Raw genomic sequence first — 26,453 nt, 5'->3', positions numbered from 1 at the left:
GCCTCAGCCTCCCAGTAGCTGGAACTACAGGCACCTGCCACAACACCCAGCTATTTCTTTGTTGCAGTTTGGCCAGGGCTGGGTTTGAACACGCCACCCTCAGCATATGGGGCCAGCGTCTCACCTGCCAAGTCGCAGGAGCCACCCAAGAAATGGTTACTTCTGTCAAGAAGACCAGAACCAGGACTCTAGCCAAAGGCCTCTGATCCCAAATCTACAGCTGTGTACACAGCTCTACCACTGCTCTCTGAACTGAGAGTTCATGGTTAGTAATTGTAGTCCTTGTGCTCCAGGACTGCCATTTACTCGGTACTTGTGTGCCGAACATCATGAATACATTATTACTGATTTTCACAACCATTCTGGTAGATGAATAATTGTTTTTCTCATGTTCAAGGCCCAGGGAGTTTGCCACTGTTACACACCTAGTAAGGGTCATACCAGGTGGTAACAAAAGTAGCAATAGAAATACTTACTGAAGGAAGGCTTGCTGTGTGCAAAATACTGTGCTTTGAGGGTTTACAGATTATGTCATAAATCTTTGACCACAGGCCCAAGAGGAAGGAAGTTTTGTTATTCCTGTCAGAGAGATGGTGACTTGCTTGGAGTCACACAGCTGGTAGTAAGAGGTTACTGCCTAGTCCTGAATCTAAGTCCCTACTGAACCAGTCTTAGTGTGTCCAGACAAGGATATTGCCTTACTTGTGTCCATACCCCATCCCTGCAGAGCCTGCTTCACTGTTGGCACGTGGTGTTTGTTTAGATAAAAACAGGTTCCTTGCTACCAACAAGATGTGCTGATCAAAAGGAAGATAATAACTACCTAAGATTGCTCTGAGGTAGCTGGCATGGTGGCTCACGCCTGTAATCCTGGCAGGCTGGGAAGCGAGGCAGGTGGATTGCTTGAGCTCCAGAGTTTGAGACCAGCCAAAGCAAAGAGTTAGACCCCCGTCTCTACTAAAAATAGAAAAAAAAGAAAAAAAACCCACTAGCTGGACATTGTGGAGGGCAACTGCAGTCCCAGCTACTCAAGTGGCTGAGGCAAGAGGATCTCTTAAGCCCAAGAGTTTGAGGTTGCTGTGAGCTGTGATACCATGGCACTACTCAGGGTGACAAGTTGCTGGGAGGATGTCATGGTTCCTCATGCCAACTTGCGACCTTGGGCACACCTCTGTCTCCCCTCCACAACCCAATCATGCTTGCCTTCTTGGCCCCCCAGGATCGCCAACCTGAAGATTCAGCTGGCCAAGCTGGACAGTGAGGCATGGCCTGGGGTCCTAGACTCTGAGAGGGACCGACTGATCCTCATCAACGAGAAGGAGGAGCTGCTGAAGGAGATGCGCTTCATCAGCCCGAGGAAGTGGACCCAGGGGGAGGTGGAGCAGCTGGAGATGGCCCGGAAGCGGCTGGAGAAGGACCTGCAGGCGGCCCGGGACACCCAGAGCAAGGCGCTGACCGAGAGGTGGGGCTGCGGTGCCTGGGATCCTTCTTTCACTGCTGGTCTGTCCCCCAGGTCCCAGCAGCAGGGAGGCGCAAGTGGGACACCCTAGGGCACTTGGGCTCTGCCGTGAGCACACTTAGGTTAGAGGTTCTCACATCTCACCCAAGTAGCAAGTCAGGGGAAGATGAGTCACTACCCAGAACACCCAGCTACCCTGGTACTTTACCCAGTGAATCACATTACCAAAAAGTCTAAACAGCGGGCCAGTTCAGTGTCCCTCAGACCATTGGAGGGCCGGACTGTGGGCCCCAGGATACGGCTGCTAAGCAGGACAGGCAGCAGCGGCAAAAACACCTGGCAGGCCGGATAAATGTCCTCAGTGTCCCGCATGTGGCCCGTAGGCAATACTTTGAGGACGCCTGATAGAGCAGTTGTTTTCCAATTTTGTGACATTGGTGCACATTTTATATTGTGACCTAACACTAGGTTCACTAAACAGTGCTTACTCTCTTTGTGTCTTGTGCCTTCCTCTCTTCCGTTTCCTTTCTTTTCATGCCCACCAAATTGATTTCACTGCATTAGTATGCAGTTTGAAGTTTGAAAAGCACTGCTGTGGATGGAGGTTGCAAACTGGCATGCCCATGGGGCCTAGCGGGACTTAGAATGCTGGAGACCCGCATGGGCGTGGGCCGTGTCAGACTAGGGGGCACAGACCCGCTGGACTAAAGCGAGGGGCTCTCTCCCTGCTGCAGCAAATGGCGAGGCGGACCCTGCGCTACCCGAGGTCCCTGTATTTCAAGCAAAACAGTTGTTTGGAGCTTTAATTTTTAAATATTAGCAACTAATCGAAATTCAAAAAAAAGTACCGTGAGCCAGTTTCATCTGTGGACTTGGCATAACCTAAAAGTTACTGGTTCATGTTCTCTGGCCCAGACCTCATAATAGACTTTGTCTTTATTTCCTTCAGTGTCCTACCAACCTGCACACCCACACTGCACAGAATGCAGCTCTGTGTCCATGGGGTGCTGCCTTCCCCAGCTGCGCATTCATTCATTCATTCATTCATCCTGTCCATCACAGAGTTTATTCATTTATTTGAGAGATGTTTTGCTGCACATTTTGTGTGTACAAGGCAATTTTGGGGACTCAGAATTAATATAAGACATGTTCCCTTGCCCATGACCTTGAAATCAGTTCTTTCTAGATTTTTGTTTTGTTTGCAGCAGACTTTATTCAGCAAAGTTCTTGCCCTTCAGGAGCTTAGAATTAAAGCTAGTGATTTTCAAATGTTTCTGTGTAGGATGGGGTGGCCAGGAATCAGCAAGGGAATACCTTTTCTGTGAAATCAGAGGCAGCATCTCAGGTTGTAAACAGGTAAACGTGTCTGTACCTCAGTTTGAAGTAGCCTAGAAATCCTGTATCACCCCGTGGTGGGTCCTTGAGGGAGCCCTGGTGCCCTAAGGTGCCCCATGTGTGGTACCAGCCTAGCAACTGAGTGAGCCCCTCTTGCACTTGGTGTGGTGCCCGGTGGGTCAAGTTTACAAGCCTCTGCCTGGCCTCTCCTGGCTGCAAAGACTTTCTTGACTGGTTGATGGTGGGAATCGCTCCCCACCAAACACTTTATTGGGACTGCTAGATGGATGTCTGCAGTGTCTCCATTTCCTCGTCTCCATCCTCTACTGGCTGGCATGGCTGACTAGCCCTGACTCACCTTCAGGTAGGCAGGAGAGGATGAAAAGAGTAGAGATTGAATAATTGGAAGTACATGCTAAAAGTCACCTTTAGCACCAAGACTCTCTGTCCCGCTTTCCCGGGGACTGAAGTTATTTAAGTACCTGTTCCGTGTTGTTTTACAGTCAGTTTCCAGGAACCTATTGATGACCTTAACTAAGGGTTTGCTATAATCACAGTGAATACCTATCTAGTCTGAAGGCCATTGGACCACATTATGAATTGAGGCTCTTCCCTGCTATAAAAACACTGGCTTCTTGAAAGCAGGATTAGAGGTTCTCTTAGGGACCCCTAAAGTATATGACATGTAAAAGCTGGCATCTTGTGCCAGACTCTGTAACCTCTGTCATCTCGTTTAAAACTCCTATTAACCCTAAGGCTGGTCCCCATTTTACAGATGAGGAAACTGAGGCTCAGCTGACATCACTGAGTGGCAGAGCCAGGATTAGAAGCCCCCAAGCTTGCTTGCTCCAGAGCCCATACTACATACACTTCAGCTGCTGCTAATGCAAATGACCTTTGATTATTGCCTTCAACCACATCCTTCAAAGGTCTGAGGGCTCCCCTGGAGCAATGAGTTCACACTCCCGCATACGTGCTGCTCAGGCAACCCCAGGGTCCTCAAGGGTAGGGGACTCTGGGTAAATGCAGTAGTGGGGGAGGCAGCAGGATGTGGGTAGGAAGCCCTGAAAGGAGACTGAGGAGGGAACCCCAGAAGCTGGGCAAGGGGCACCATACTGGTGGCTGTGAGCCTCCCATACTAGGGAGAAGGGAAACCCACCCAGCTGTCATTGTTGTAGCTGCAGCTGTTTCCTTAAAGCTCCACGTTCGTCTGTCTGTGCTCACCCTCTGACTCTGGCTGGGGTTTTTCCCTCCTCTCTAGGTCTCTTGCTCTTTGTTTCTCATGTGTGTGTATCTTTATTTTTAGTGTCAGTTTCTCTCTCTCCCTCCCCTGCCTTCTCTCTTTCTCTTTTTTCTCTCTCTCAAAATGGGATTATTATGCTCCTCACCTTCACACACAGCCTTTCCTATTCAAGGTGCCTTTGAGGCCAGGAATAGACACACCCAGGAAAGGCAGCCTGCAGGACCTGCCAAAGCCCCATCACAACTCAGTCAGCATCACAGGCATCCTCACAAACCTTGTCCTACCCTCTGCTGCCCCCACCCCGTTCCCCTCAAAGCGGGTGTGCAGCCCTGCGGGATACTTGTGAGGGATGCTTGTGAGCGTGTGGGCTTCCTGGCCCCCACCCAGGGACCGATTCTTCAGGCCAGGCTCTTGCATTTTTAACCAGCGCCCCAGGTGCAGAGCCGCAGCTTGTGGGGATTCCAGCCCCACCTTCTGGGCCCTCTGCCTCCTTCCATGCTTGATGTGTCCTTAGCCTCCCAGCATGTGCCAGGCGTCACACACGCATGCCATCTGGCCTGCGAAGCCCGGCACTGCTGGGGGGCAGCTTCGGCACCTGTGTGTTGCTGCCAGTGCCTAACCCCTCCCTGTGCTCAGGAAGTCAAGGCCACCCTGCTCCAGTTCCCTCAGCATTTTATCAAAGCTCCAGTGGGGACCTGCCTTTACTCCCAGAACACGACTCTGTGGCTTTTCTCCCATAGAGAAGAGGAAAGCCCCAGCTGCCCCATGACCCCAGACCTCACCCCCTTTCTGGCCTTTGCCTTTACCGAGGGTCGGAGATCCCACAGCCTCCATGCCATTGAAAGTCAAGGATTTTGTTCATATGGGCTCCATCTGCCAGTCTGCCGCCTGCCCCCACCAGCCTCAGGCAAAACTCTGGAAGAACAGCGCCAGGGACTGAGATGGCCCAGAGCCATGCCGAGGCCACTCTGCCTACTGCTTCTGCTGTCTTTTTTATAAAGTCACAGGTGCAGTTGCCCACCGAGGTGCCCCAGCCGTCCCTCGAGGCTTTTCAGATGTATCCGAGAGCAAATGCTGGTGTCCACTCCAGGGCACGTGTGTTGGCGGCCTGGGGTGTGGGTGGCGGCCTGGGGTGTATGTTGGTGGAGGGATAGTGTGGCTTGATTTTTCTATAGAAATGAGCCCTTTCCTCCAAGCCCCCAGCTGTGTTAGCTGTGCCCTCATTACACTCCCCTGTCCAGGAAGTCAATAAGTCCCTATCCAGCAGGGTATCATGAGGGGCCAAGGGGACAGCAATAGATCCCATCTGTCTATGGGAGGTTCAATGTGCAGGTCTTTGAGCAGAGCTTTTCCTCCTTTATCTGGGGAAAACATCACACATTCCCCAAATACTGAGCACTTCCTTGTGGTATTGGGGCAGTAAGACACAGCCTCTGCCTCCTTGCAATCCCCTAAGCCTTAGTGTGCAGCAGCCCCTAAGCCTTAGTGTGCTAGAAGATCACCTGGAGGCTTCATGAAAAGGCAGAGTCCCAGGCCCTGCCCCTTGGCTTGCTGATTGAGCAGGTTGAAGTAGGACCCAGCACTCCCCTTTCTAATGCAGGTGGTTTGCATTCCAAAGCCAAGAACCACTAGCCTAATGGATACAGGAGAGCAGCCCAAGTTCTGAGTTTGGGAGGACACCTGCTTGCTTGATGGAGTCTCTTCCCCATCAGACCCTTAGATCTTGGAGTGAGCCCACTCCAGGTGTCAAGGAGAGCCATTCCAAGAGCCTAACACACTCCCTGGAGCCCACACGAGCAGCCCTCCAAGGAGGCTTTCAGGAGAGGCTGGAGGCTGACATAGGAACCTATATCCAGAGGTCTCTTCCAGACAGAAGTGTTTTGTCTCCAGAGAGGTAGTTACTGAACTGGGCTTTCGTATCAGATCTACCTGGTACAGACCTTTGCTTCCAGTTCTGTGACATTCCATCACATTTAACAACCTCTTCCCCTGCTTTCCGGCTGCCTTGCGGCCTGTTGCCAGTCCCTTCAACCTTGGAATCTGTGCTCAGAACTTGGTCTTAGGCCCTGCCTCATTTCCTCCTCTATGTCTTACCCTAAGATTCTGTGTTAGCCTGTTAGGGCTCCCGTGACAAACTACCACAGACTGACTAAAAGTCCTTCCTCCAAATACAGTCACATCCTGAGGTTCTGAGAGTTGGACCTTCAACATATGCATTTGGTGGGAGGGACAAAAACAAATCAGCTCTTAAAAAACAAATAATCAGGCTCAGCGCCCGCAGCACACTGGTCTCGGCGCCAGCCACATGCACCGAGGCTGGCAGGTTCAAACCCAGCCTGGGCCAGCTAAACAACAATGACAACTGCAACAAAAAATAGCTGGGCATTGTGGTGGGTACCTGTAGTCTAGTCCCTAGGTACTTGGGAGGCTGAGGCAAGAGAATCGCTTGAGCCCAAGAGTTTGAGGTTGCCGTGAGCTCTGACACCATAGCACTCTATTGGAGGCAGTGTAGTGACGCTCTGTCTCAAAACAAAAATAGTAATAATAATCAACTTTAAGTAGGTAGTCATCTCATTCATATAATGATCCACATGATGGTGACCCCAACTTTATAGCAGCTCTCCCATCCGTGGTTCATGTCCAAATATCTGCAACAGAAGTCTTCTCTTCCCGGGGTGCCCCCTTCAGCCTTCCCATGCCAGCAGATGCCCCGGCTCCAGGTCTGGTCAGCTGCTCCTGGTGATAACTGACAGTCTTCCTCCTTGACGTTCTCTCTGCCTCAGCCCCTTGTCCAGCCCATGCCCTGTCTTCATCTTTTCCAGCATCACACAAGTCCTACTACCTGAGTTCCGCCACTGCAGCCTCCCTCTCTGCCTTTGGTTTTCTTCTGCCCGTTGTCCTCACAGCAGCCATAATCACTTCAGGATGAAAGCCTCTGCTCAACCCCTGCTTGGAAGGGTCTTTCCCCCTGCACGTGCCCTAACCAACTTCTGTCCTTATTATATCAGCTTAAATTCTTATAGTAGTTGACAATCTACCTGTTGTGAGAAACAGCCCCTAAAATCTCTGTGGCTTCACACAATAGGAGTTTGTTTCTTACTCATACAATGTCTCATTGGGGGCTGGCTGCGGTGGCTCATGCCTGTAATCTTAGCACTTTAGGAGGTCAAGGTGGGAGGATTGCTTGAAGCCAAGAGTTCAAGACCAGCCTGGGTAACAGCAAGATTCCATCTCTACAAAAAAAAAAAAGAGAGAGAGAGAGAGAAATTAGCTGGGTGTATGGTGAGCGCCTGTAGTCCCAGCTACTAAGGAAGCTGAGGGAGGAGGATCCACTTGAGCCCAGGAGTTTGAGGTTACAGTGAGCCAAGATGATGCCATGCCACTCTAGCCTGGGCAACAGAGCAAGATCCAATCTCAATAAATAAATAACAGTCTACTTACATATTTCCACTAAACAGGCATCTTTTGTGTGTGGTCCTTTAGGAATGTGGTACTTCTCCTTTGAGGTCACAAGAGTCCTCCCAAAAGGACAGACAGACACCCCCACTTCTCTTAACCATTCCTTCTGCTCACACCCTAGTGGCCAGAACACACACACACACACACACACACACACACACACCCGCCCACATCCAGTGCAAGGGGGCAGGGAAGGCAGACCCCCTGGCAGCCACGGACACAGAGGAGGCACACAAGGCTGTGTCCCAGACTCAGACGTGAGGTCACTCCTGCAGAGAGGCTCACCTACCAGTGTAAATTGTGCCTGTCCTCTTCTGTTCCTTCCTACTGCTGCCTACCCTGTGACACACTGTCAATATAATACTTTTGAGTGTTTCATTCTTTTTAGAGACAGAGTCTCACTTTGTTGCCCTCAGTAGAGTGCCGTGGCGTCACAGCTCACAGCACCCTGCAGCTCTTGGGCTTAGGAGATTCTCTTGCCTCAGCCTCCCGAGTAGCTGTGACTACAGGTGCTATTTTTTTGTTGCAGTTTGGCCGGGGCCGGGTTCGCCACCCTCAGTACATGGGGCCGGCGCCCTATTCTGATATTTCTTTAATACGCCCAGTAGAGTGTAAGCTCTGTAAGAGCAGAAGCAAGTTCCGCTTTGCACACCGCTTTATCCCCAGTGCCAAGGACAGGGTCTTGTATGAGGTAGGCGTGCAGTAAATACTACCTGAAGGAGGGAAGGGGATGGAGAGGAGTGACGGGGTGGAAGCCTAATTCTGCAACCAATTCCATAGCTCCAAATAAATTATAACTTCAATAGCCTCACCTTCCTTGGATGTAGAATGGTAAAAATCATTCTTACATTAGCTTCCGTTTTCGGCTGAACTAAGGCGTAGTAGGGGAGTGATACTGTAGTGCAGCGGTTCTCAACCTGTGGGTCACGACTCACAGGAACTGTATTAAAGGGCCGCAGGATTAGGAAGGTTGAGAACCACTGCCATAGTGACACATGTGCAGACTGTATGTGTCTCCCCATATGCCATAGTAAAATGCTTCCAGAAAGTGTATGTGTCTGTGGGTCTATGTGTACATCTGTAAGAACGTATACCTACACTTCTATTTGGGGAGCTAGAGGGGAGGAGGAGGAGGGCTGGGCTATCAGGGGCACCCCCTCATGCATTCTCTCCCTGCAGATTAAAGTTAAACAGTAAGAGGAACCAGCTGGTCAAAGAACTGGAGGAAGCCACTCGCCAGGTGGCGACTCTGCACTCCCAGCTGAAAAGGTGAGTGGTGGGGGTCACTGCTATCCCCTGGGGGTGGCCAGACACAGGGGTCCCTAGTGTCCCAGCCCAGGCTCTACCTTCACTTGTGCTCCATGGCTTTAGCATGGACAGTTAGAAGCACAGCAGGTGGTCAGTCTGATGCGCTTGGGCTTGGCCTGGTGTTGGGGGTGGGGTACAGGGGCCATCTGCTCCCCAGACTGATAACACAGAGGACGAGGCCACAGGCGTGTGCTAGTGTGTCTTAAGATCCAACTCTTCTACCTGTCACCCCACCTATACCACAGAGAGAGGCCTGGGCCTTCCCTCGTGAGCAGCAGTGCACCCCTGGAATTTAATAGCAGCATTTTGTTTTCACCGGATTTTGTTTTTAATGGTTGCCTTCTACGTGCAATAAACGAAATTGATTTTCAAATGACACTTAGGATGTAAAGTTTCCTTTTAAGATAAATGTGTTAAAGTATAAAGAAGTTGATTTCAAGGAAGATATTAAGAAATATTATTTGGGGCTAGATTCTAATAAGGAAAAATATCTTGAAAATGCAAGGTGGCTGGTGGAGGTTGAGGAAGCAAGTCGAAAGGAAAAAGTGGCCCTGAAGGCGGTTAACTTGGGTTCACATCCCAGCCCTGCCACCGACTGGTTATCTGGGCTTCTTGGGGTTTGGCGGGGGGTTGTTTCTTTTGTTGTTGTTTTTGTTGTTTGCCCCCCCCCCCAGTTAAAAGAGGGTAGATATTCTACCCTAGAGTCAATTAAGTGGGTCCAATGAGATTGTGGTGCTTTCCTGAGCTCAGCAGAAAGTCCCCACCAGCCCACGCTGAGTGCCTCACTGTCCCTTCTCTCCCTGTGCCGCAGCCTGTCCACCAGCACGCAGTCCCTGTCCTCAGGCAGCAGCCCCGGATCCCTCACATCCAGCCGGGGCTCCCTGGCTGCATCCAGCCTGGACTCCTCCACCTCGGCCAGCTTCACTGACCTCTACTATGACCCCTTTGAGCAGCTGGACTCAGAGCTGCAGAGCAAGGTGGAGTTCCTGCTCCTGGAGGGTGCCACGGGCTTCCGGCCCTCGGGTTGCATCACCACCATCCACGAGGACGAAGTGGCCAAGACCCAGAAGGCAGAGGGAGGTGGCCGCCTACAGGCCCTGCGCTCCCTGTCAGGCACCCCAAAGTCTATGACCTCCCTGTCCCCACGCTCCTCCCTCTCCTCCCCATCCCCGCCATGCTCTCCTCTCATCGCTGACCCCCTCCTGACTGGAGATGCCTTCCTCAACCCCCTGGAGTTTGAAGACCCGGAGCTGAGTGCCACTCTTTGTGAACTTAGCCTTGGCAGCAGCACCCGGGAGAGATACCAGCTGGAGGAACCAGGAGCAGAGGGCAAGCAGCTGGGCCAAGGTAGGGCACCACATCCAGGGGTGGGAGCCTGGAGCAGGGAAAGAGATGCTTTGTGCTCAGGACCCCAGTGATAATGACAGTCATCATTTACTGACAGCTTTCTGTGTGCCAGGTCTTCACGTGGGAGGTTTATGTATTTACTTATTTGGTAGATAATTAACTCATTATGTTCCAGGTCTTGCGCTAAGTGTCTTCCTGGCGAATTCATTCATTCAGCAGATATGCCATGTGCCGGCACTGGGTGGGTCACTAAGGATACAGTGTTGATGACAGACAAGGTCCCTGTTCTCATGAGGCTTGCATTCAGATGGAGGCACAGACAATAAGTGTGTACCAGGTGGAAGCGCTATGAAGAAAATAAAGCAGGGAATACAGTAGAGCTTTCAGGCTGGAGGTCGGGCCAGCAGCTCACAGTGGGTTGTGAAGGACAGTGACGTGTGAGTAGAGGCTTGGGTGGTGAGAAGGAGCCAGCCTCGGGAAAAGCAGGAGCAAAATCTTTAAGATCAGATCCAGGGACTAAAAGGGGCTAGGAAGCCACAAGTCAGAGGTAGGGGGTCACCAACAGGGCTAGAAAATTAGGCAATGTCCAGAACCTGTAGCAAGGAAGTCCAACCTGCAGCCCGCGGGCCACATGTGGATTGTTTGAGGCCTGTTTTGCTTGTCTGTTAGTGTTGGATAATAAGAAAAGTATGCATAGACCTTTTCTTTTGCCCATTGCCCACAGCTCACAGCAACCTCAAACTCTTGGGCTTAAACAATTCTCTTACCTCAGTCTCCCACAGTAGCTGGGACTATAGGTGCCTGCCACAATGCCCAGCTATTTTTTGTTGTTGTAGTTGTCATTGTTGTTTAGCAGGCTCAGGCCAGGTTCGAACCTGCCTGCCCTGGGGTATGTGGCTAGTGCCCTAACAACTGAGCTATGGGCGCCAAGCCTGCTCATCAGCTTTTGTTAGTGTTTGTGTGTTTAATGTGTGCTCCAAGACAGCTCTTGTTCTTCCAGTGTGTGGCAGAAACAAAAAATGGTTAGACATCCCTGAGACATGGTGGGCTGTGGCAAGGAGTTTGGACTTTATCCTCATTGTATGTGACCATTTGAAACCAGAAATGATATGATCTGATTCCCATTCTACATACGGTCAGATGGAACTTTCTGGCGTTGATGAGATTCAAGTTGGAATCTTCAAAAGAGAAAATGGGGCAGACATTGACAACTAAGATTTAGTATTTATTACCTTTAACAGCCATCACGTAATAAATCATACTAGATAACATTTATCAGGATGTATTATGTTTGGGGCAATGTGCATTATATGGTAAAATAGATTACTTCTATTCTGTCCGTATCACAGATGAGGAATTGGAGGCTCAGAGAGGTGATGTCACTTGCCTTAGGTCACATAGTAACCAAGTGAGAAAGCAGGGATTAGAACTTGGCTTTCTGTGACCTCAGGCCCTAACCACTCTAAGGATGGGAGGTGAGTTGGTGCATTTATTCGCATGGCATCCCTGGTGTTTGCTGAGCCACCATGCCCGTCTGGCTGTGGGCGTGAAGGTCAGGACTGAGTGGGGTGCTCAGTGAGCTCACCTGGAGCTTTTGACTTTCCTGGCATCCCCCACCCTTTCATACAAATAATAATAGCTATGATTTATTGAGTATAGGTGTACAGGAATTATAATACCTGAAGTGGTTGGTTTTTTAAACAGTCCCCACCTTACAGATAAAATGAAGCTAAAGGGCTTGTGTGAGGTCATCCTACACAGCGATACCGTGGGATGCAGACTGGTACCAGGATCACCTGCCCAGAATGCACACCATCCCTGTGCCCAGCTCTGTGTGCAGAGGGCCCCTGCCCCAGGCTCCTTGTGAGGCCAGTTAGCAGCAGTAGGACCCACCCCAGCCCTACAGCTCCGGGGGTGGGGATGGGGAGGAGTGTGGATCCCGTACCCAGTACTGTCCACTCATTTTTGAGGGCCAGAGGGACCATGGGGAGAGAAGAGGCTCCCTGGTTACTAAAGGCTCTGAGTGCCGGTGGTTTCCTTAGAAGAGGAGCTGAGAGATTCCTGGGGTTTCCTCATCAGAAGGGAGTCTTGCTGAGTGCTCTCAAAAAGCAACAAAAACAAGCTTCCTACTACAGCAGGTGGTAAACCTCAGAAAATTATTCCCTGGAGAGGAGGGGTTCAGGTGGAACCTCTAACAGGGCTGGAGGAAAGTATCTCTGATGAGGTGTAAAGCCGGCTTAGGATGCTCAGGCCCCATCTGTGGCCTGGGAAGTGACTCCCCTCCCATCTCCGACAGTGTCCCCGGGGCTCGTGGGCCAGAGACAGCACATGAGGCTGGGCACACACAGTCTCAGGATGGCATTTCCATCGTTGCCATCTCCAGAAGCCTTCCCTGCAGCGTGTGATGCCAGGCAGCGCTCAGACGCTAAGCAGGTTATGCGATTAGTGCTGCTGTTCAGTCAGCAGACAAATTAATCTCTTTAAGTTGTTTAGCAGAGGGTAGAGATGCGTGGGTCTGAAGGCGGGAGGTCTCTGAGGGCTCAGCAGGAGTGGGACAGGCTCGGTAGGCTTCCCCACCTGCAACTTGCCAGCCTCACCTGGTCTCCTATCCCCTTCCCCAGCCTGCTGTGCCTGTCCCTGTGCTCCTCCATACCCCAGGTGCTCAGAAGTGCTGGCCGTGACTCAGGCCTGTAGTCCTAGTACACACTTTGGGAGACCAAGACAGGTAGATAACTGGAGCTGAAGAGTTCAAAACCAGGTGGCGCTTGTGGCCTAGTGGGTAGGGCACCGGCCCCATATACCCAGGGTGGCAGGTTTAAACCTGGCCCTGGCCAAACTGCAACAAAAATATAGCTGGGCATTATGACGGGGGCCTGTAGTCCCAGCTACTTGGGAGGTTGAGGCAAGAGAATCACCTAAGCCCAGGAGTTTGGAGGATGCCATGAGCTGTGTGACGCCACGGCACTCTACCAAGGGTGATAAAGTGAGAGTCTGTCTCAAAAAAGAAACAAAAGAAAAAGAGTTCGAAACCAGCCCTTGCAAGAGCGGGACCCTGTCTCTACTAAAAATAGAAAAACTAGCGGGCATGTGGCAGGCACCTATAGTCCTAGCTACTAAAGAGGCTGAGGCATAAGGATCACTTGAGCCTAAGAATCTGAGGTTGCTGTGAGGTATGATGATGCCATGGCACTCTACCCAGGGCAACAGAGTGAGATTCTGTCTCAAAAAAGAAAAAAAAAAAGAAGCGTTGGTGTTGGCTGGGAGATTGCAAGATCTAGATCTGGCCTCCCTACTGCACGGAGGACAGCAAGACCTATCTCAATCATCTCGGTGCCACTGAACCTGGCAGTGGCCCTGGCACACCGTAGGTGTTTGTGCAGCCTGTGCTGAGTGCCTGGTTGCGTGGTCCACTTCAGAGACTTTCAAAGACATCCGTTACAGGTAGGGAAAAAGAAGAGCTGAGTTAGGGGTAGAATGAGATAGGCTGAAGGAGAGGACAGGTGTTTAATCCCCCACCCCACCCCTCTTGTTGAAGGTTCAGGGGCTGTTATTTTGCCACAGCTGTGTAGGGATGGATTGAGAAGGCATCATACCATGATAGGGACACTAGTGGAAGTAAGGATGGTGGAATGAGTTTTGCAAAACACTTTGTGTGCACCAGTCTCTCAAGCCTTCCTCTATATTGTCACATGAGTCCTCCCAACAGCCCTAGAAAGTAGGTATTATTATTCCCAATTTATAAATTATTGTCCTCTGGAGCTTCAAAGACTTAAATTGATGTCTCAAGGTCATAGAGCTGGGATTTGTGCCCAGGTAGTTTGACTCCAGAGCCTCGGGTGCAATCATATGTGACCTCTTCCATTACCCCAAGCAAAGCAAGACCTTACTTTAGCATTCCCAGGGGTTTGGAATTTGGCAGGATTTGTCAATTATGACAGAGGGTGCATCAAAATTGGCAAAACAGTACCCTAGTTTCTGAATCTGCCTTTCTATCCTTCCTGCTTCCTCTCTCCTCCTCTAGCTGTGAGCACGGCCCAGCGGTGTGGCCTGAAAGTGGCCTGTGTCTCTGCTGCGGTGTCCGACGAGTCAGTGGCAGGGGACAGCGGTGTGTATGAGGCTTCCGTGCAAAGGTGAGTGCCGAGTGCTGGCCCTCTGTGTGGCCACGTAGGCCATGAACTGTGAATGAATGTGCAGAACCCAGGTCTTTGGGGTGGTGTGGTGTGGGGGAGCCCCCAGGAGGACATTTGGTGACCCCATCTTCCCCTTGGCAGCCCCAGACAGACAGCACTGGCTTCTCCCAGGACTGGAGACGCTTCCAGTTGGGAGAGTGCTGGTTCTGTGGAAGCCATGAAGAAGTGCACGCGTGGGATGCAAGCCCTGGAGAGGGGGGTGCCCTTCAAGGGAGGAGTCTGCAGGGAGGCTGAGCAGACCCCGACTCCCTCCTTGAGGATCCACCCACAGCCTCCCTGAGTGGGTCCCTGCGGGGAGGCCTGACTCCCCTCTCTGCTGTTGTCTTTCAGACTGGGTGCTTCAGAAGCTATTGCATTCGACAGTGATGAATCCGAAGCAGTGGGTGCGACCCGAGTTCAGATTGCCCTGAAGTAAGTGACAGTGACAGCGACAGCGAGGACAGAGGGAGTGGTCTGTGCAGGCTTTCTCGTCCACAGCATTTTACTAGCATTTACCTTCTCGGCTGTCCAGGGAGAAAGGCAAGGATGGCAGGACTCGGTGGCTATGGTCCACCCTAACTAAAGGAATGCTGACTCTTTCTCTACCTCCCAGCTCCCCATTTGACAGATGTGAAAAGTAAGGTTTTGAAAGAGCTGACTTGCTCCAGCTCACGGAGGAGCTGGCCTGAGACCTCCTCTCTCTCAGCGCGTGTTCCTTGTTGCTGAGGCTTTTATCTTTCCATCCCATCCAGGTTTCAGTGCTTGGACCCAAGTCGACCCCTGGGGGCTGCAGCCCACATCTGATCCCTTCACATATTGTTGTTTTCTTTTGCTGGGGGATGACCTCAATGTTTTTTTAAGTAGGCATCAATTGCCCATATTTCAATGAAAGAAAATTTTACCCAAACATTTGACTTCTCTTTAGAAATTCAGAGAAGCGACAGCTCAGGGCCTTCATCCCGCATGGCAGCAAAGCCCTGGGCATGCGCTCTCTGGCTCACCTCAGTGCTCAGAGCAGCCAACAGCCACGTCCCGTGACTATTAACAGAAAGAAGGAATGACAGAGAGGCGTGTTACTGATAGGTGTACCATGCGCCCTTTTCGTTTCAGGTACGATGAGAAGAATAAGCAATTTGCAATATTAATCATCCAGCTGAGTAACCTTTCTGCTCTGTTGCTGCAGCAAGACCAGAAAGTGTGAGTATGTAGCTAGACAGGTGTGTGTGACCCTCTCATCCGGTGCTCTGCAGTCAGCCCTGGGGGGACATTCCGGCTCTGTCCTAATCCAACAACAGGGCTTAGCAACCCACGGTGTGTTTTTAATGCATGTCACAGTAAAGCTCAACTGAGCGTGTGGAGATGGTCACAATGAGGAGCATGTGGTTATAAAGAGGGGCACTCTGGCCAGTTTCAAATCTCTCACCAGTATATCCTGAACACCTGCCTCACGTCAGGTGGTACCAGAGCAAATCCTTCATAGAACCTGCCCCCCTGGACTTCGAGCCTCATGAAGAATGGTCATAGTCCATTTTACCATCTCTAAGCTCACGTATTTCTGGCACAAAGAGACAGTCCTCCTGTGCTTCTCTTGGAAGGGCATGGCCGGGTGTTCCCTTGAGGCTGCGAGGGTGGCAGACGGGTACTGCCTGCAGGTGGGCTCTTCCCATGGTAGACCAGGCTTCTGCTTTTATGTACTCACTTGCCTATATGGTTTTCTCCTATAACTAGACCACAAGGCCTTGAATGCAGCAACAGGAATATTTCTGTGGTCTGCATCCAGCCAGCATATGGGGGTGGGACGTGTGGAAAGAAGGAAGGAAGGCAGGGAAGCAGACGAAACAGAAGGTCGACCAGAAGGACGCTCGGGGTGTTTTCAGTCTCTTGCCCACACAGACAGTGTTAGCCGGGGGGTATCCATGGGGTAATGCCTGGGAGTGAAGGGTCTGAGGCAAAGGAGAAGAGCGCCTGGAATTTTCTAAGAATTGTCATTCCCCTCCTCAGGGGTGGCAGTGTTTTGCCTTCTGGTCTATGAGGGGTCCTGATGCCCCGGATTCCTCAGTTCTACAAACCGTTGCCCACTGTTGCTTAGTTTGGTATTTCAGCAGCTGTTTAGCCCCACATTGATCCCAGACCTGGGCTGAGCCAAGTGCGCTATGGTTCTGTCTCCCACTAGGAACATTCGCGTGGCCATTCTTCCTTGTTCCGAAAGCACCACCTGCCTGTTCCGGACCCGGCCCCTGGAAGCTTCAGACACGCTCGTGTTCAATGAGGTGTTCTGGGTATCCATGTCCTATCCAGCCCTTCACCAGAAGACTTTAAGAGTCGATGTCTGTACCACTGACAGGAGCCATCTGGAGGAGTGCCTGGTAAGGGCCATGTCTGTCTGTCTGTCTGTCTGTCTTCTGGCTGGCCTTTCCATTCTTCTGGGGATTGGCCCACCCCAAGCTTTGGGGAGAAAGCTTGGAGGAGACACAGGTTGTGGTATCATTCAAGCTCATCGTGGATTCCATGCAGAGGTGTTTTGGCGAGGGAATGCTGTTCTCAGACTTATGGGAGGGCAGAGAGGAGCTTTTTTCACAAGGAGGAGTAATAGACCTGAATGCACTTTCTAAACTGCCAGAGCCTGGAGGATGCGAGCCATATGCTGCAGCTTCACTGTGCAGCATCAGAGTGTAGACAAGAAGTGCAGAGCGATGAGAACAGACAAGCACTGGGATCCCACTTACCACTTGCTATGCAACAGGGGGACCCTGGGCAAGTTACTCTGATCCTCCCTTTTCTCATCCGTGCAGTGTGAACGATTGCATGGCTCCCTCACATCCACTAGAAGAGCCATTGTAAGGAGAAAGTGAGCCAGTGCATGTAAAGCACCTACTCAGTGCCTGGAACACAGTAGGTTCTTGTGGGATGGGATCAGAGTTCCAGGGCAGCCTTTCCCTTCCTCACTGCATTGGCAGGAGTCAGGACTAGAGATGAAGTAGGTCTGGGCACCTTTGAGTCCTGAGAAAGCCACACCCTCAGAGACTGGCAGACCCAGGTGCAGATGCATGTTCAGTTTTCTCATCTATAAAAGGGGGATATATAGCCCACTCAGGGGGTGCGATGCACAGATGTGTTAAAAGAAGTAAAGGGGCTTGGCACCCGAAACACAAGGGTTATAAAAGAAGTAAAGGGCTTTGTTAACCCTGATGCCACTTAGATGTTTGGGTAATGTAACAACTCACCTGCGGACACAAAGGAGCCCCAATGTGGGCATTACACCCAGAACGCGGCTGTACCCATGCTCATACCTTTGCTGGCGCCCATCATGGCCCCTCCCCCAGTGGTGGGTGCTGGGGACTCAGTGGGGAGCGGGCTACACAGGAGCTAACTTTAACGGCTCAAATTGTGGTGAGGACCATGCTGGAAATGGGTGGCTTGAAGTGATAGGAGCCCATGCAGAGGAAAGAAAGTCTGGATGCTGGGAGAATGTCAGGCTGGCCACTCTCTCCTGATGTGAGCCACAGGCCTTTCCCCAAGGTAGGGAACCTCTCTCCATCCTTACCTGGGTCTGCCTATGACATAAAACTCTTCTCTGTGATAGGATTTTGCTAAGGCTAAGTCACCAGGCGTGCCTTTCCCACCTGTGTCACTCGCCTAAGAATCCTCAGTTCTTGCCCCAGTTCCTTATCTATAAAACCCAACTCATCCTGCCTACCTCGGAGATGCTCCTCTGCAGATTAAATAAGGCTGCTCTACCTGGAGATCTGTGTGCAGATTTTGACTCAGCAAGTCTGGGGCAAGTCCTGCCTGAGGTTCTGCATTTCCAACAAGCTCCCGAGTGGTACTAGTGCTGCTGACCCCTGGATCACACTGTGTGGCAAGGCTGTGGAGCAACAAAGTCTGACCGTGCTGCCTGCTCTGTCCTCCTTAGCTGGGGTGCACAGCAGCCTCACTGCCGTTTGTGTTGTCATTCTTAATAATGACGCGGTGGCGAATGTCAATAGTCTGTAAGTTATGTGGCAGGCACTGAGCTAAGCAGCTTGCATGCATTATCTCCATTGAGTCTCACTCCAGCCTTCTGAAATAGGTTCCATATACCACTGGGGAAACTGAGGCACAAGAAGTGAGACGCTTTTCCTAAGGCCACACAATCAGAAAGTGGCAGAAGCTGTGTTTGAACCTAGGCAGGTTCACACCCAGGCTGGACACACTTCAGCCCCTCTGTTCTCTGCCAGTGCAGGTCTCCCCGGAGCCCAGAGGTGGGGATGGTGGCTGAAAGGGTTTGGCAAGCATGGTGAACGCCAAATGACCGCTTAGAAAGCTTCTCCAAACCCAGGCTCCTCCAGTCAAGCGTTTCCTCAGCCCTGGGCATTCCGAAACGAGAAGAGACTCAATCCTGTTTTCTTCTCCTAATTGGATGCCTTTTATTCCTCCTTCCTAATTGAAGTCTGGTCATTGCTGGTTGCCATGGCAGCAGCCAAAGCGCTCATCTCACCATGGCTTGTCTCCATCTGTGGCCAATGGGAAGCCTCCTTTCCCGTATGCAATGGGGACATGGAGTGTCAGGCTGTCGTGTTTTGGTGGCTGGAGGAGGAAAGTGAGTGAGACAGGAGGAGAAAGGGCTTGTTTGCTTCCACATAGAGACTCCCAGCATTGCTGGCTACATGGAACCCCCAGTCTGTCTTAAGCGGTTTAGACAACCAGGCAACAACTGTCTCCGAAAGGAGCTGTGCCTGTGTGTTTACTGCTGGGCTGAGAACTGTGCATGCAATATCTCATTTAATCCTTATGAGGGTCCTGGGAAAATAAGGAATCACGGTTCAGAAAGGCTAAGGAACCTGCCCAGGTTATCCAGCATGAAGATGGCAAAGCCTGGATTTGAACACGACTGTCAGCTTCCTTATTTGCAGCCATTGCACCTGCTACCTCTCTGGGTGTTGCTGTGAGCATCTCTCCTGTCCCCAGACTAGGATTATGGGTTTGGAAAGATGCGGCCTGTCTTCCCAATATCACAGGCAACAGTCCCACCAAACGCTGTAGCACAGCATCACAGGGTCCTAGTTGTCCACTACTCGACTGGTAAGTTCATTGCCACCCAGTTAAGGCAGCTGTTTCCCAGGTCCCATGTACACTCAATAAATGACCATTCTAAGGTCTCCGTTGCACCTTTCTCACTCTGTCATACTCAGTTGGCAAAACCTCAGCCCTGTCCAAGTGAGCTCTCCTCCTCCTCCTCCACCCACGCAACTGGAAAAAAATGCACACAGCCACGCTGTGTGGTGTCACTTGAAAACTGTGATCACTGACTTCCCACGAGCTCTGCGTGCTGCCCAGCAATTATTCCATCTCCCCTGGACCATTTACTCTCCCACTCTGCACAATGACTAATTTATATTTCTCTCTTGGGGAGTGAATAGAGGAATCAGAAGAGAGCTCCATGCCTAGAACATTAGCTGTTCTTGTGCCTCTGAAGATGCGTCTTCCACACTCCTGTCCACAGCCAGCCCTGCACACCGCCCCCCACCTGAACAGCACTCCAGCAGCCATTCTGCCCACTCCTCTATTTTCGATTTTCCGTCTTCAGCTGGATCCACTATGCTGTTATTTCTCCCATGTTTAAAACAAAACAAAAAAACGAACACCTTTTCACCCCGTTTCTACCAACAGCTATTATATTGCTTCTTTTCTTTATAGCAAAACTTGAAAGATGTGGGTTCCATTCTCTGTGTAACCCAGTCCATGTGGGTGTTGCCCTTGTCACTGTTGTCAGGGGGCTCTTTGTCACTCGATGCCAGTTCTTCAGCTCCCTGCTCTTCACCGGTTGGCTGTGCCTGCTGCAGCTGCCGCCTCCTCTCCCCTCAGCATCCTTTCCTTGGCTTCCCCAACGCCTGGCGCTCCAGTGTTCTCCGGCTTCTCCGGCTGCCTTTCTGGCTCTCCCTCCTCTCCTTGACCTCTGTAGTTGGAGTCTCAATTTAATCTCCCGGTTTCAAACGCTATCCTAACTGTCTGGCTCCAGCCCAGGCCTCTCCATTCTTCTCTAATCTCACATCTCTACTGCCTTCCCTGCACCTTCACTTGCGGGTCAAGTGGGGTGCCTGCAGCTAACACAGCTGCAGGAGCACCCCCAGCCTTGTGTCCTGTGTCTCTGGTGTCGCAGCTGATAGCAACCCTATTCTTCTCAGCTCAAGCCAGACACCCTGGAGCCATCCTTGACCCCGCACACACATACACACTGCATCCTTTTAGCTCTACCTTCAGAAGATCCCCAGCCTTTGGCCACTTCTCACCACTTCCCTGACCCCAGCCTCTGTCCCCTCCCTAAGATTGTATGTAGGCTTCTCCTGCTGGGTCTCCCCACTTCTGTCCTTTCTCCCTTTTTTCAACACAGTAGTCAGAGTAATTCTATTTAAATGTAAATCAATGCATGCCTTGCCTCTGCTGAAACCTTAGGATGGCGTCTGTCTCCACCTAGAGTTGACACCTAGGTCCTTTGCCAGGCCTCCAAAGCCCCACGGGATCTGGCCCCATCTTATCTCTGGGATTGCATTCCCAGAACCCTTCCTCAGCCTCCTGTGTTCCTTGAAAACACCACCACGAACCCCCCTTCCAGACCTTCACACTCACTGGGCCCCTGACATGAATTCAAGACTTGCTCCCTCACTGCCTTCTGGACTTCACACCGATGTCACCTTCCACCCCAGGTAAAATCCCCTGACCCTCTCCACTCTCTTATCCCCTCCTAGCTCATCTCCCTGCAATCTTTTTCTCTTCAGCACTTTTTATCACCTAATATTTCATTATCATAGACTTTAGTGTACACATTGTTTTCACATTTTGTGCTCTCTACGGTTAAAGTTCAATGTCTGCTGTATGACAGGTTATAGTTTAATTGGCGACCATTTTCCTTTCATAATGGTGCATAAAATAATAGTACACTTTATAATCAAAAGCATCTTAGGGCTGATGAAACGTGGTCTGGAATTTACTTATTAAGTCATTTATCTGATTCCCCCAGATTCAAATACAAGTTCATGAGGGCAAGATATTTATCTGCCTTAAATCCTGCTGTATCCACATTACCCAGAATGATGCCTGGCACAGGGAAGTTTCCTAGCAAATTTTTATGTGTTGAATAAATGAACGAATGAATGAATATGTAAATGCCCTCAAGCTCATCCAGCTTACTAAGGTAGACAAATAATATTCACACTTAGAAGCAGCCCCAACTAGAGAGTGTGTCTCATTAGAATTAACGATAATCTGTCACACCTCACAACTGTGATCACGTTCCTCCCCCTTGTACCTCAAGCACGACCTGGCATGTTCCGAACTGCAGTAGCTGACATATTTGTCAGTCTTGCCAGGCCCTGGGGGGAAGAATTGTGTCTTACATGTTGCTGTGGCTCCAGAGTCTTCGAAGGGCTCAGGGAATATTTATTGGATGAGTAACTGTGCAATACACATATATTCATGTATATTTACGTTTATTCTGGGTACCTGAAATGTGCCAAGTGTGTAATAGCCTTCATTAACTCTGATCCTCCCCAGAGCCCCGTAGGGAGGAGATACTTGCCCTGCCCCGGATAGGAGGCTGGTGCCCAATAAGTGAAGTTGTCAGCACTATCTGCTACCTCTCTGCTCACCCCTTTCTCCCTGAGCTTACTGTTAGCACACTCCATGCCACGTTCTGGTGGTACATCCTGTTAGAAGGGAAAACCAAAAGAGCCCCCTCCTCACCCTCGGCATCATCCTGTGCCGTTGGTTGGCTGCAGGCCCACTCTGCAAACTGGCTTTTGATATTTCTGCCGCCCACTGGCACAACCAACCACTGGTGTGTCTGGGGAAAGGGGAAGTGGGTGAGCTAATGACCTTCCCACCCCGACCCAGCCTTATCAAATGAGGACTTGTCAAAGCAATAAAACTGCTGAGGAATGATTAGAGTTACTCTGTAGTCCTTTCCGTTAAGGATGTGTGTTAAAAATATTAAGTCACTTGAGATAATCCCTTGAGTTTATATTCTGTTAGGGGTTTTGTTTGTTTGTTTTGGTTTTTTGGTAGTCTGTTTTCATCTTAAGGGATGCATTTACGGGATTCAAACGAAAATTGTATAGAAAGGTTAACTGAAGAGAAATCCTGCTCTCCTTCACCCCGATCCTGCCACCTGTCCTATATGGTAACTACTTTGATTAGTTTCTTCATCTTTCTATTATTTCTGGTTCTACATACAATCGTATTTGCTCTTTTTTTTTTTTTTTTTTTTAGAGACAGAGTCTCACTTTGTTGCCCTTATTAGAGTGCCATGAAGTCACAGCTCACAGCAACCTCTGGGCTTAGGTGATTCTCTTGCCTCAGCCTCCCAAGTAGCTGGGACTACAGGTGCCCGTCACGACACCCGGCTATTTTTTTGTTGCAGTTTAGCCAGGGCTGGGTTTGAACCCGCCACCCTGGGTATATGGAGCCGGCGCACGACTCACTGAGCCACAGCACCCCCCCCTTATTTGGTCTTCTTATGCTTCAAATATGGTGCAATGTATAGATAATAGAAAAAAAAAGTACTCATCCTCTCTCCATTTCTTGCACAGAAGGTAGCATAGAATATATTCTGTGCTGCGCCTTGCTATTCTTTACCTTCACTGGAGATCTCTGCATCAGTACAAAGAGATCGTCCTCATTTTCTTACATAGCTATGTAATATTCCATTGCATAAATAGATTATAGTTGATCCAGTTGTCCCCTGTTGCTGGACTTTTGAGTTGTTTAAAATCTTTTGCTATTAAAAAGAGAGCTAAGGCTGGGCTCAGAGGGTCACACCTGTAATCCCAGCACTTCGGATGCCGAGGCGGGTGGATTGCCTGTGCTCACAGGTTTGAGACCAGCCTGAGCCAGAGTGAGACCCCCATCTCTAAAAATAGCCAGGCGTTGTGGTGGGTGCCTGTAGTCCTAGCTACTTGGGAGGCTGAGGCAAGAGAATCGCTGAAGCCCAAGAGTTTGAGGTTGCTGTGGCCACAGCACTCTACCCTGGGTGACAAAGAGAGCTAGCATGAAGGCTCTTACTTGTGGGTTATTTTATACTCATGCCAATGTATCTGTGGGGTAGGCGCATTCGGGGAGGACTGCTGAGTCAAAGGGTAAACTATATCCCTATTTTTGCTGGATATGGCCAAATTCCAAATACAGGGTTTCTACCACTTTACATTCCCACCAGGAAAGTGAGAAAGTGCCTAGTCCCCCTTCCCCATGGCCTCACAGTAGTGTATGTTGTAGTTTTTTTTTTTTTTTTTTTTTTGCAAATTTGGTTAAAGAAATATGTAGCTTTTCACCTCACTTAAAAGCCACTTGGGGGTGGTACCTGTGGCTCAGTGAGTAGAGTGTCAGCCCCATATACTGAGGGTGGTGAGTTCAAACCCAGCCCTGGCCAAACTGCATCAACAAAAAAATTAAATAAATAAAAAAACAAATAATAAAGTTTAAAAAAAAAAAAGCCACTCCAGGAGGCATCAATCACTTAAGCCTAAGGCATCAATCACTTAAGACTTGGAGGTTGCTGTGAGCTAGGATGCCACAGCATTCTATCCAGGGCAACTGAGTGAGACTCTGTCTCAAAAAAAGATAAAGAAAGAAAAAGGAAAAGATCCTCAACATCACAAATCATTGGAGAAATACAAGTCAAAATCACAGTGAGATACCACCACTCATTAGGATACTGGCTATCAAAAAACACACAAGTGTTAGTGAAAATGTAGAGAAATTGGATTCTTGGGCATTGCTGGGATTATAAAATAGTGCAAATCCTAAGGACAACAGTATTGTGGTTCCTCAAAAAATTAAAAACAGAACTACCATCTGATCCCACAATCTCATTTTTGTGTATAGGTTCGTAAGAATTGAAAGCAGGGTCTTGAAGAGTTATTTGCACACCCATATTCACAGCAGCCCCATTCCCAATAGTTACAAGGTAGAAGAAACTCCAGTGTCCATCAGTGGTGGACGGATAACCAAGTGCAGTATACATTTACAATGGAATGTTACCTTATTCAGCCTTGACAAGAAATGAAATTCTGATACATGCCACAATGCTGATGGGCCTTGAGGGTATTATTAAGTGAAATAAGCCGGTCACAAAAAGACAAATACTATGTGACTCCACTTAATTTGAGGTATCTGAAGGCGTAAAGTTTAACATGGTAGTTACTGGGGGTTGGGGGCAAGGAGAAAGGCGAGTTGTTTAATAAGTCTAGAATTTCAGATTTGCAAGATGGAGAAGATTTGAGAAATCTATTGCCCCATTATGTGAATATATTTTACTGGCCCCTGTCGTCCTAGCTACTTGGGAGGCTGAGGCAGGAGGATCACTTGAACCCAGGAGTCTGAGGTTGCTGTGAGCTAGGCTTACCCCACAGCACTGTAACCTGGGCAACAAAGTGAAATTCTGTCTCAAAAAAAAAAAAAAAAAAAGGCTGTGTAGTTAAAAAACGTAAAGATGGTAAACTTTATATTTGGTTCTTTTTAAATCACTGTGTGTGTGTGTGTGTGTGTGTGTGTGTGTGTGTAGGTATATTTATTGTAATGGCTCATGCCTGTAATCCTAGCACTCTGGGAGTCAAAGCAGGAGGATCGTTTGAGGTGAGGAGTACAAGACCAGTCTATACAAGAATGAGACCCCCCATCTAAAATATAAAAATTATTTGGGGCATGACTGCAGATGCTGGCATGGATGTGGAGAGAAGGGAACTCTGGTACACGTCTGGTGGGAATGCATACTAATACAACCTTTTTTGAAGGAAGTATGGAGAACCCCGAAAGAACTCAAGCTAGACCTCCCATTTGATCCTGCAATCCCATCACTGGGCATCTACCCAGAAGGAAAAAAATGCTTTTATCATAAGGACACTTGCACTAGACTGTTTATTGCAGCTCAATTTACAGTCACCAAAATGTGGAAACGGCCTAAATGCCCACCAACCCAGGAATGGATTAACAAGCTGTGGTATATGTACACCATGGAATACTATTCAGCCATTAAAAAAAATGGAGACTTTACAGCCTTTGTATTAACATGAATGGAAGTGGAACACATAATTTTTAGTAAAGCATCACAAGAAAGGAGATGCATGAATCCTATGTACTCAATTTTGATATGAGGACAATTAATGGCAATTAATGACATGGTGGGGATAGGAGAAGGGGAGATCAGAGAGAGGAAGAAGGAGGGAGGGGTGGGGAAGGGAATAGTAGAGAGAGGGAAAGTGGGGTGGGGTCATAGTGTGTGCCACACCTTTTGGGGGGGAAGACATGATTGTAAGAGGGACTCTACCTAACAAATGCAATCAGTGAGACCTGGTTTCTTGTACCCTCAATGAATCCCCAATAAATTAAAAAAAAAAAATCCCCAACAATTAAAAAAAAATTATTTAGGCATGGGGACGCCATCCTATAGTCCCAGCTACTCAGGAGTCTGAGACATTAGGTGGGGGTGGGGGGTGTCACTTGACCCTAGGAGTTGAAGGTTGGTGTGAGCTGTGAAGATGCCACTATACTCTAGCCAGGAAGACAGAGTGAGACCCTGTCTTAAGAAAAAAAGATATAAGATAAACCCTCAGCAAAGATTGACAAATTAAGTGAGCGAGTGAGTGAGCACCTGTGCTATCGGCAGCGTTAAGCCTCTCCTCTCCCCCAGGATGCCTCCACCCCACCTGAAGTGATGTTTTCCATACTGACCACAGAAGCCAAATTTCTAGCACACCTTGTCACACCCTACTTATGCTCTCCATTTTTCCGTCCCCAACAGGGAGGCGCCCAGATCAGCCTGGCCGAGGTCTGCCGGTCTGGGGAGAGGTCGACTCGCTGGTACAACCTCCTGAGCTACAAATACTTGAAGAAACAGAGCAGGGAACCCAAGCCAGTGGGTGCCACGGCCCCCACCCCAGGGCCTGCAAGCACGGTGAGGGGGGACCAGGTGTGCGCTGCCCTCCCACAGGGCAGCATCTGGATAAGCAGTGCCTGGATGGCAGAAGGGGACGCCTCCCGGGGGTGGGGAACATGGAGCAGAAGGGAGCGCAGGGGAGCAGAAGAGGACAGGGAAGGGAGGGCAGGGGAGCAGGAGAGGACAGGGAAGGGAGGGCAGGGGAGCAGGAGAGGACAGGGAAGGGAG

At 49.9% G+C, this 26,453-nt stretch overlaps 1 protein-coding gene across 3 annotated transcripts in view; it reads left to right on the top strand.

Moving 5' to 3' along the window:
• WWC1 (WW and C2 domain containing 1) overlaps positions 1-26,453 on the top strand; it is a 177,805-nt gene that overhangs the window by 121,674 nt on the left and 29,678 nt on the right. For all 3 annotated transcript variants that reach the window (XM_003781963.3, XM_023515284.1, XM_023515282.1), the window contains exons 9-16: positions 1,220-1,462; positions 8,676-8,765; positions 9,616-10,151; positions 14,173-14,281; positions 14,672-14,752; positions 15,431-15,517; positions 16,494-16,686; positions 26,091-26,243. In XM_003781963.3, coding sequence (XP_003782011.1) covers positions 1,220-1,462; positions 8,676-8,765; positions 9,616-10,151; positions 14,173-14,281; positions 14,672-14,752; positions 15,431-15,517; positions 16,494-16,686; positions 26,091-26,243 — 1,492 coding nt within the window. The remainder of the gene's footprint in view (positions 1-1,219; positions 1,463-8,675; positions 8,766-9,615; positions 10,152-14,172; positions 14,282-14,671; positions 14,753-15,430; positions 15,518-16,493; positions 16,687-26,090; positions 26,244-26,453) is intronic.

This window comes from Otolemur garnettii, unplaced genomic scaffold (genome assembly GCF_000181295.1).
Source record: "Otolemur garnettii isolate 467f Iridium unplaced genomic scaffold, OtoGar3 scaffold00003, whole genome shotgun sequence".
Classification (NCBI taxonomy): Eukaryota; Metazoa; Chordata; class Mammalia; order Primates; family Galagidae; genus Otolemur; species Otolemur garnettii.
This window is presented reverse-complemented; position numbering and strand designations above follow the sequence as displayed.